At 38.5% G+C, this 11,788-nt stretch overlaps 1 protein-coding gene across 7 annotated transcripts in view; it reads left to right on the top strand.

Annotated features, from left to right (window-relative positions):
- The window catches only part of ATXN7L1 (ataxin 7 like 1), a 70,131-nt gene that overhangs the window by 41,892 nt on the left and 16,451 nt on the right, over positions 1–11,788 (top strand). For all 7 annotated transcript variants that reach the window (XM_072147180.1, XM_072147181.1, XM_072147183.1 and 4 more), the window contains 3 exons: positions 2,956–3,215; positions 4,649–4,731; positions 5,019–5,275. In XM_072147180.1, coding sequence (XP_072003281.1) covers positions 2,956–3,215; positions 4,649–4,731; positions 5,019–5,275 — 600 coding nt within the window. The remainder of the gene's footprint in view (positions 1–2,955; positions 3,216–4,648; positions 4,732–5,018; positions 5,276–11,788) is intronic.

An 11,788-nucleotide genomic window follows, 5' to 3' on the forward strand; every position in this document is an offset into this window, starting at 1 on the left:
GACTATCATCATTTTATGAGCCTTATTTCAAGAACCAAGCAGGCGAGCACCCCTGATCTCTCCTTACATTCTAGTCGGATTACCAAACGATATCACCCGAGGCGCCGCCCTCTGTTGTTCCTTTTTTTTCCTTATCTTATTCTTACCAGTGAAACATGGCAGATTTTAAAAAGTGGGCTCTGGATAAGAAATTTTTCAAAATCTTTCTACAAATTTGTCGGCCATCCAGATGGCGGCGCCCATCAGCAGCATTGTTCGGTGCCGTGGTCAGGTTTGACAAGGGCAGTAACAGGCGGGTGTCAGCTGTATTATACATGATCTCTCTCCATACACCCTCAGCAGCACCAGGACCATATAGTATTTCCTGTTGCGCGAAGGAGTTAAGATCATTTTCTGTAATTATAGTCATATGGTCCCTTAGAAACGGAAAACAGCTGTCCTTGGGTATGACAACCGTTGCTGTTATGCTAATGTGCCAACTAATAGCACGTGGACAATACGACTAGACAACTACGCCAGATTTATCATCCAGCATCATAACCTGGTGCAGCATAAGACTGTCTAGTCTAACTGTAGTCTAGTCTGTCTTCCTTTATGACACTTTTAATAAATCTGCCCCGTTGTTTTTGCATACGAAATGGCCTGGAGTTACTGCATGTACCACAGCCATCCTGCGGTAATAAACACTGAATCCAGGTGGTCGGGCGCCTCTTTAGCATATTTTTGGCCCCCCACTGCCGTGGGGCGTGTGTGGTCGTATCCAAGGACAATCATCTTATTAATAAGGGACAACATGGCTAGATTTATGGGAAATTATCTTAATACAGGTACATCTTTTTAGTATGCAATTGAAGAATAATGTACCATATATACTCGAGTATAAACCAAGATTTTCAGCACAATGTTTGTGGTGAAAATTCCCCACTTGCTTATACTCGGTTATATAAAAAAATAAACTCAGTACTCACCATTCCGACGGCCCGGGCAGCTCTGCTTCCATCTTCATGTTCGCGGCAGGTGCGCGACAGCTCAGTCTGCAGCACCTCTTCTTTCTTAAGGTCGGCGCCAGGACTGCAATTTCTCCATGCGCACGGCCCAGCCGGTGCACAACTGTTATGTCAGCCACTGTGATTTTAGTGCTGGCAGGCTGTATACAACAGAGGGCTGTCAGGCCGCGTACAACGCAGGGGGCTGTCAGGCCGCGTACAACGCAGGGGGCTGTCAGGCCGCGTACAACGCAGGGGGCTGTCAGGCCGCGTACAACGCAGGGGGCTGTCAGGCCGCGTACAACGCAGGGGGCTGTCAGGCCGCGTACAACGCAGGGGGCTGTCAGGCCGCGTACAACGCAGGGGGCTGTCAGGCCGCGTACAACGCAGGGGGCTGTCAGGCCGCGTACTACTGGGGGCTGGCTGTACAGTACAGGGGGCTGGCAGGCTATATACAACAGAGGGCCTTTCTCAATTATTGGGTCTTGAGTTTGACTACTTCCGATAAATTCATACCTATATAGCAGTCACTTTATTTTAAGGTAAACCCACTATTGGCAGATTTAATACAGTGGAATATTCTCTTTCTTTCAAGAATTGTCTTTTTTCTTTTTTCAAATGCATTATCTTCATATCCATCCCACGACTGGTGATATAAAAACTGGTATGGATTTGTTTGGAAGGTTTTCTTATCTTTATTTTGAGGTTTTTGGCAAGAAATGGATTAATAAGTATTTGAAGCTGAGATCAGATTTGGAAATGATATTGTTCATGAAAATAAATATGTAATATAATTTTGATATCAGTTGAGGTTTTATCGATTTTATTTTTTTTATGTTTTTCTCTGTTGAAACTGTTTCATAGTTTAGTATTTTACCAATAGAACATTGTCCTGTTATTCGACTTCCTGTCGGTCATCTGCCTTCTGATCTTTGCCTTGTATTTGTTTTGGAATTGCCTAGTTACATGCAAGCCAATTTGTTAATAAGATGTTTGGCACTTCTTACTATACCGGATCATATTACTAGCCATTCAGTAGTGTAAACTGCTAGGTGGCTGCATGGATCACTTGTTACAGTATGTATTCGAATCGCCAACCTCCTCTCCCAGTTACAGTGTATTTTATACACTAATGCAACTAATCTAGCAATGGGCCCAACTCTGTAACATCTGTAACAGGACAGGCACAGCTGTCATGTAGACTTGGTTTGTGCTTATGATATATTCTTATCATTATATAACTCAAGCTTGCTTTTTCAGCAGTCTTCCCCACAATAGATTAGATGAACTGTTGCTCAATTTTCCTTAAGTTGTGTAGTATGTTTTCCATTTTCTGTAATATTTATATATTGTACTGTGCCATTTAAGCAGATGTCACATTATTTTCCCCAGTTCAGTTAAAGCCTGTTTTATTATTATTATTATTATTTTATTTTTTGTGTAGACAAATAGTAGTATTACATCTATACTAATGCTTAATAATGCTTATTAATACTTAATAGTTAGTCATACATAATGTTAGGTGACTTCTCATCACATGTGACTGGACTATTAATATGCATGAAAGATTTTCCAAAATGTCTGTAAATCTCGTGCAAGTGTTACTGTTTCTCTGCATACTTGTATAATGAAATGGTAAAATATGTGTTCTAAGAGCTTTTTGTCAGTCTGCACAGTTACTTTTCAGTGTTTGCAACATCCTTGTGTGGTTTAACATGATCAGGTAGTGGGACACCTGCTTTTGGTGTAAATGCTGTTGAGAGTCTCAACTGTCTTTTCAATTCTAACCTTCCTACTAGACTCCAGATGTAGTGATCATATAGAAACATGTATTGTAATGCTGTCAGATATGGTTTGTATAAGATATGCTGTATCCCATTCTTCAGACTAGTGTGCTAAGTAATGGAAGAGGAATGTCTTTGAAAACATATGGTGACCTGTGGATCATGTGAACAATTTTGTTTTCCAGCGGTCCTGTTCCAGTAGTGAGCCTTGAGAAAATCCCAAATCTTGTGAAATCAGATGGTGCCAATGTTAAAATGAACTCTGCCACTAACACCACTGCAGCAGCATCATCATCAGCATCCTCCCTAGCAAAACAGCCAGTGGTTACAAAGCCTGTTCCTCCTTCACCAGAAAAGATCCTTAACGGGAAAGGAATATCATCATTAGACAAAAAGCATCAAAATGGTACCAAAAGTAGTAACAAGCCTTACAAAAGAATTTGTGGTGAGTACAGCCCTCATATCCTCTATTCATTTCTCTAGAACTCTGCTCCATGGGTAGCTATGATTAATGTATAATATACCTTCTCACTAGAGCAGCAAAGACAACACTTGGAATAGAAGTTGTTAACTAACATTTTGTGACATAAACCATTCATTAAACTTGAGGAGGACACACTATTTCAAATGAAGCTGCTGAAATGAATTTAAAGATGTCATTTTATTGGACTGCTCTCATTGATTGGAGCCAGGGATATAGGCAGTATGAGGTTTCCCACAAAATTAATTGTCCTACAATTTTTAAAACTTCTTACTTTGACTTGAGACTTGTAACTCAAGGGAGAATAGTCAGATAGTTGGTCTATTTGGTCTTGCAAAGCACCTCATCTGCAGCTACTAGTGAAGCAAGCATAGTGCACGCAAGTGCCGTAAGTATGGCGCATGTGCAGTGAAGACTTATAGTATTTCGGCTTATCTTGCCGCAGCGCTAGAGGAGGCGCTGGCGTGGAATCCGAGGACGTGAGTCTGATGTGCGTCATCGGACTCTTGTCTAAGTAAGTACCATTTTTTTGTTTGTTTTTATTCAAGCAAATTTACAGGCAATTTACTACTGTGGGCTGGCTGTATACTGCCGGGGGCTGGCCGACCGTGTACTGTCGGGGGCTGGCCGACCGTGTACTGTCGGGGGCTGGCCGACCGTGTACTGCCGGGGGCTGGCCGACCGTGTACTGCCGGGGGCTGGCCGACCGTGTACTGCTGGGGGCTGGCTATTAATAATAATAATAATAATCTTTATATAGTACCATCATATCCATAGCGCTTTACATATCAAAGGGGACATATACAAATAAAATAAGACGGTACAGAGTACAAACAGTCATATGGAACAATAGTCCTGCTTTCCCCTTTCCTTTTCGTCTATTACCCTTTCCCTCTTTTCTTTTATCTTCTTTGCATCTTTCAACTTTCCTTTTTCGCCGATCCTTCTTTACCCTTTAGTTCTTTACCCTTACCCCTTTCTTCCTTTTTTCCCTTTTCCTTCTTTCCAACTTTCCATTGTTACCTTTCCTTCTTTTTTCTTTACCCTTTAGTTCTTTCCCCCTAACTCTCCCCCCCCCTTTCTTTCTTTGCCATTTCTTCCTTACCCCTTTCCTTTTTCTACTTATCACCCTTCCTTTGTTTTCTTCTTTCCACTTGCCTTCTGCTTTCCCCTTTCCTTCATCTATATTTTAGTTTGTCCGAAACATGACCACAATATTAGATCAAGCGCAAAAAAAGGCCAGATTTGTTTCCAGTCAATTATGACTGGAATGAAGATATGTAATTTTCCCTTTTGTGTCTGAAATAAAAGGGTGACCTGGGACTTACTTTGTAATATGGCTGCATTATCTGATTATGATCAACATGTAAGAATATAATTTATCTTTTGTCAAGCAGAGAGAGAATTTGACCCAAATAAGCATTGTGGTGTGCTGGATCCTGAGACAAAGAAGCCGTGTACGAGATCTCTCACATGCAAGGTAGTTTCCCGAACTGTACACAAAGCATGCGTGCATACAACACATCTACAGCATCTTCACCACCTTCTATAGCACATTTTGATGCACATCTACATTTCATACATATGAAAGTAGTAGGTTCTGCATTCAAAGTTTTTTACACTTGTTTCTGTTTAATTTTCTTCACTGATATATAATGACAGGAGAGACTAATTTATCTCTGTAATCATAAATCGTAGCTTTTCAGTAATGTAGATATGTACGTTTTTAGATGAATCTGACAAGCTGCATTTGCTTTTGCTTATTAGACGCATACACTTAACCACAGACGAGCAGTTCCTGGTCGTAAGAAACCATTTGACATTCTCTTAGCTGAACATAAGGCTCGATCAAGGGATAAAGAGGTATTAAAGGACAAAGAACACCCACAGAATGCACGAGAAACGAATCAAAACCAGCCTGCACCAGCGCAAGAGCAGCCATCAGGGTCATCTGCCAGCTCTGCTCTAGAACCAAAAGTGGCATCACCTGCAAAATCCCGGCCTCCCAATTCTGTCCTTCCTAGGTAAGCTGACGTGGGGGCCCACAGGATCTCCGCCATTATATTATGCTTGGACTTACCTTTTCTTTTAGAATTGTGACATATTTTATTTTCAGTTTTACACATCTTCAAAATATTTTCTTTTTTAAAATGTTTATCATTATTTGAATTTGGTTATAAATAGAACATTGATCCATGTGTCATTGTTTTTAAGACATTGAGGGTACAGCCACTTGACTGTTCTAATTTAAGCTTTATTTTCTTCTTTTTACAAACATTGCAAATCTACGGTACCTATATTTGGTTATATTAATTTATAACACAAGTTCAATAATATAAAATAGATATATACAATACATATAAAAAAGTTGTTAACTATTTCATTAACCTTTGACATATGGATAATCTCCCCCCACCCTCACAGCCATCTCTCTCCCTCTCCTTGCTCTATCACCAGATTCTAATACCACTTCATTTAAAACCTTCTGCATAAAATGCCTTGAGTTCCAGACTAGGAAAGATCCTATTTACAATCCTACTCCACTTCTGATTCCACTTATCCACATACATCTCTCTGGAGTTTACTGTTCTTCTCCAACCACTGAAATATATAAATTCTTTCCATTTTTCCTTACTTGTAACATTTTTGGCATGTGTGTATACATCCACTTTATCAACAAAACTTTCTTCACTGCCAATATCAGTAAATCGTCTAGTTCTGATTTTTTGCCGGCTAGCTTTTCCTCATAATAGTCAAAAACTCCTCTACACAATCTCAATTCAACAGTTTGGACATATTCTATATATTTTAAAACGAGTTTCCATAAATTCCTGACAACAGGACAATACCAAAGACAGTGCAGCAAGTCAACTCTAGTGCTTCCACACTTTGGGCATTCATCTTTATAATCCAATATTTTACTTAGGAATATTTTGTCAAATGTCCAATACCTTGGTCAGTATTCTCCACTGCATCTCTCTCAATATCAGAAACTGTCATTTTTTTTGTACAATTCTACCCCTTTAGCAGTCTTATTTTGACTTCTTCTGTTGTCAGCTCAGTTTTTAGATCGTCTTTCAATTTTTTAGCTAGCCTACCTTCAAATGCATTGTCCTCTCTCTCCTAATACTGGCAATGTATGGGTTCCCATTCATACAAGTAAGTACTTTCATAAGCTGTTCTTGTTTGGCATTGCCTATCCATTCCATATATTTTGTATGCTTCACTAGTGATCTGTAAATAATGAAGATAGTGGACCTGTTCTAAGTTACATTCACTCTTCAGTTGGTTGAATGTTTTTAGTTTCTTATTTCTATTGTCTACTGTATCTACAACTCTACATATACTTTTACCCTTCCAAACTTAAATTGCTTTCCATTTATTTCTATCCATCAATTCCTGTAATGTTAGAAACTCTAACATTTCCACTGGCAAGTGAAATCTCCACCGCAATATTTTTCATCCTACCCTTGTGTCCCGCAAAAGTATGAATCCCTTCCCTGCATTATTCAGATTCTAGATTTTCTCGTGCAAAGTTAACCCCAATGACATCGTGTGTATCAAACTCTCTTCCACTTCCTGATTTATTAATGGCTCCTGCCCATTAACCCATTGGGCCTAGCAATGTAAGTGACATTATACTCCCTTAGGTTGGGGAAAGAAAGTCCTCCAATGATTTGAGGTTTTTGAATTAATTTTATTAATATTCTAGTCTTTTTATTTCACCACATACATTTCTGAAACATTGGGGCAGATTTATCAAGCTGTCTGAAAGTCAGAATATTTCTAGTTGCCCATGGCAACAAATCACAGCTCCACTTTGAAATATTCATGAGCACTGGTAAAATGAAAGCTGAGCTGTGATTGGTTGCCATGAGCAACTAGAAATATTCTGACTTTCAGACAGCTTGATAAATCTGCCCCATTGTATTTATTGAAACATGACAACAAAGACATTAAAGGAGGGAGTTTAAGCATGACATACAATATCCTTGTCAAGAACACCATCTTTACTACAACGTTAAGGGTAGATCCATCCATTATGCTATATTTAAAGAGTAAATCCCTGTGCTATTTCTCCCCAATTTTATTCCTAAATAACAAAAGCTATTTTCACTATATTTAACTCCCATTTTTGGTTCCACTCAGTGTTTTCTATCCAGCATTTCTATCTAATAACAGCGCTTCTGTTTTGTGATTGTTTGTTTTATATCCTGAAATTGTTTCATACAGCTCCAGAAATTTTTAAATCATGTATATTTCTCTGCAATATCTCCTTAAAATAACAGCAGATCATCTGCAGATAAAACCTTTCTTTAACTGCTTTCCACCCATTTTTATTCCCTTTTAACTTTTTCTATTGGTGAGTTTTGCTGCCAAAGGTTCTATAGTAATATTACATAATAACGGTGAAAGTGGACAACCTTGGCATGTTCCTCTTTCTAATTTAAATTGCTCTGATATCTCTCCATGTGCCACCACTTGTGCCTGTGCATCTCTATACATTGTGTCTATCGCCATGAGAAACAATCCCATTTAACCTCATTCTAACCTTTTTGAGCCAGGGCAAGGCCACACTGTCAAAAGCTTTTTCTGTATCCACTGATATTAATGGTGCATGCTTCCTCTGGAGTGGCCTTGCCCTGGTCCAATTCAACACTGACAGAACTGTTCTTACATTCTTGGCTCCATTCCTACCTTTCATAAAGCCATTCTGGGAAAGATGGGGCATTGACTCTGCAAGTCTATTTGCTAAAATACTTGAGTATATTTTTGTATCTGTGTTGATCATAGATATAGACCTATATCTCCCAGGGTCCAACATATCTCCTTTTCCTTTAGGTATTACTTTTATGAAAGCGCGGTTACTTGACATTAATGTTTTTCCTTCAGAAAACGTACTATTGAATACCTTAGTTAGTGTCTCCTCTATTTGCAAACACAACATCCTGTAGAAATCAGACGTAAATCCATCTGGGTCGGGAGCTTTATTAATTTCTAATTTTTTGATGTTATTTGGGTTGAGAGCCTTTCCTGTTGCTCTACAGATAATTCCGGGATATCTAGATCATTCAAATATCTATACGTTTGTTCTTCTCTTTCATTTATGCCTTTATATAATTTAGAATAGTAATATGCCAATATTTTATTTATCCCTTTACTTTTCTTCACATTCTCTTCCCTTTCATTTTGTGCCCTTTTTAAACAAAATTTTACATAAATTTCCATAACTTATTCCCATTATAAAACATGTTGCTCTCTGTTTGAATTTTGGAATCATTTTGTATCTTGTTTATGTATTGTTTAAACACTGTTTTTTTTTCCCATCATCTCGCTAGTATTTTTTCCAACTGTAAATATTAACTTTTTTTAAATTTGGAAGGGAAATTTTATTTCCCTTTAAATAAATTATTTCCGTTTCCCAATATAACACCGGATTTAAGCGTAGCAACCCATTATTCTCTTTCTCAGAGATACCCCATTTACTGTTGATCATGTTTCTAAATTTACTATAGTTTCTCCACCCTTCTGGGAATCTCCATAGGTTCAGTGTTCTCCTTCAAAGCCACTTGACTTAATGAAATCTCAGTACCATTTTTTGTAATCTGATATGTATCTCTCTCTCAATGATTATAACTTTTGAACACTTTAATTTACCAATGTGATTTTGAGATGACACACTGTACTTTGTTAGTGATAAATGTTGGTTGATATTTTTTATGTTTATTTAAAAAAAATATAAAATTTGGCAAAATATTTGAAACCATTTTCCAAATTTTAAATGATTTGCTTTTTATACAAATCGTTTTATCAATCAGTTACTGACTAACATTTCCCTTATCTCTGCTTTGTTTGCATTATTTTTAAAATGTCCTTTTATATAATGACGTTAGACATTAAACATCAAATAGTTTTGAATGAGATTTGAAACATAATATTAGAAACCCCTTATATATATAATTAATAATAATGATAATTTATTTATATGGCGCACAGAGATCACGCAGTGCTACACAGAACTTGCCAGATCAGTCCCTGTCCCCACGGGGCTCACAATCTAATCAACCTACCAGTATGTTTTGGAGTGTGGTCAGGAAACCCACTCAAACGTAGAGAGAAGATATAAATTCTTTGCAGATGTTGACCTGGATGGGAAAACGAATAAGCTGACACAAAAACTGTAAGATCCTGTCTGTGTAGCAGTATGTTACAGGCTCTGATTATGGAAGCCCAGGGGTCCTGATTAGCCATAGCCATGATCGGCACAAAGCTGCGTGGGTGGAGTGCCGATCGTGGGGTAAACCCCCCCCGATGGCATTTAAATCCCAGGGTTGCACAGACTGCAGCATTTAAGAGGTTAACACTCATGACTTAAGCTCATTCTTACTGCTGATGTTACACTGGGGTGTCAGCTGTTACAGCTTACAGCTCTGTGATGGATATTTCTGTCATGGAGCGTGAAGGGGTTAAAGGGTTTTCTAGGTTTTAAAAATTAGGATAGGTAATTAATTATATATCTGAAGGAGTAAATTAAATTGGCCAACAACCCTGCCGATAGCCCACCTGAAATGACGGTGGTGGAGCTTCATTGAGTGACAATTCTGCTTTGCAAACCAGTGATGCACATCCATATGTCACATTATTTAGTTGTAGCTCAGTCCCATTCAAGTCACATTTGCAAAGTTTTTCTGCAGTTTTTCCGTCTGCATTCTGCAGACCTTGTTCTATCACCTAGAAACATAATTGTGAAATCTGGTGTTCTTTTAAAGTGGAAAACCTCACCTTTACTATGATATCAGGATTGTGTTTTTAGGTGACAGAAAATTGGATATATCCACGCTTAACCCCTTAATGCTATAAAGGGTGTATGAAGAGGGCTCACAGGCTGAGCCCTCTTCATACAGAGATGGGCTTTGCTGCATATCGCAGCAAAGTCGCCGGCGGCACTGAAAGCATGGTGGCACATGGGCGCCACCATGTTTCCACTGATCGTCGCTCCCCCAAACGTCATTGGGGGGGGGCAGCGGCGATCGGTTGCCATGGTAGCCTCGGGTCTTCGTCTGACCCGAGGCTAAATGGCTTCTGGGTATCCATTACAATGAGCCAGTGGCTCATTGTAATGTATACTGTGCAGAAATGCCATATACAGGCGGTCCCCAGGTTACGTACAAGATAGGTTCTGTAGGTTTGTTCTTAAGTTGAATTTGTATGTAATTCGGAACTGTATACTTTATAATTGTAGCTCCAGGCAAAACATTTTGGGTCTCTATGACTGTTGGATTTTAAAAATGCTGGTTTGTCATAAGAACCGGGATTAACAATAAATCTTAATTACAGACACATTTGATAACTGTTATAGCTCTTTACTGTAGCCTATGTTTAAAGTACAGTAAATTACCAAAATCCAGAGGGCCGTTTGTAACTAGGGGTAGTCTGTAAGTCGGGTGTTCTTAAGTAGGGGACCACCTGTACTGCGATACAGTTGTATTGCAGTATATATTAGGAACAATCTGACCATCTAGGGTTAATGCACTGTAGATGGTCTAAGTAAGAAATAGTGAGAAAAAAAAAAGTTTATAAAATGTAAAAAATTAATAAAATATTAAAAGTTCAAATCACCCCCCTTTCCCTAGAACTGATATAAAACATAATAAACAGTAAAAATCACAAACACATTAGGTATCGCCGCATCCTAAAATGCCCGATCTATCAAAATATAAAAACGGTTATTGACAGCGGTGACCTCAGAGACGGGAAATGGCGCCCAAATGTCCGAAACGCGACTTTTACACCTTTTTACATGAAATAAAAATGATCAAAATGTCGCACAGTCCTCAAAATGGTAGCAATGAAAACATTGGCTCATTTCGCAAAAAATTTACACCACACACAGCTCCGTACACCGAAGTATGAAAAAGTTATTAGCGTCAGAAGATGGCAAAATAGTTTTTTTTCTTTTTTGTACACATTCGTTTAATTTTTGAAAATGTATTAAAACGCAATAAAACCTGTATAAATTTGGTATCACCGCGATCGCACCGAACCAAAGAATAAAGTAGTTTTTTTTCAATTTTTCCACATTTGGAATTTTTTTCCGGCTTCCCACTACATGGCAGGGAATAATAAATAACATCACGGGAAAGTAAAATTTGTTATGCAAAAAATAAGCCCTCACACACCTTTGTACACGTAAAAATGAAAAAGTTATGGATTTATGAAGATGGAGAGCGAGAAATGAGCGAAAATACCCTGCATCCTTAAGGGGTTATAGGAAATCTATCATCAAAATACTTACTTATGGATCCATACAAGGTACCTGCAGTAATCTTCTTATATTTGGCATCCTTCATTTTAAAAATTAAAATGATGCTGATGAGCCAGAAGGGCTTTGGGGGGCATTAACAGGCTGTTACACTGTGCAGGAGCACCTTCCCCCTCCCACAGTGTGAGATTACATCAGGCAGAGGGATGAGGAATTGCCCAGGGAGCAGTTACATTTTTTATTGTTACTATAACAGTGTATATCTGCGGTTCTG

Source organism: Engystomops pustulosus, chromosome 4 (assembly GCF_040894005.1).
Source record: "Engystomops pustulosus chromosome 4, aEngPut4.maternal, whole genome shotgun sequence".
Taxonomy (NCBI): domain Eukaryota; kingdom Metazoa; phylum Chordata; class Amphibia; order Anura; family Leptodactylidae; genus Engystomops; species Engystomops pustulosus.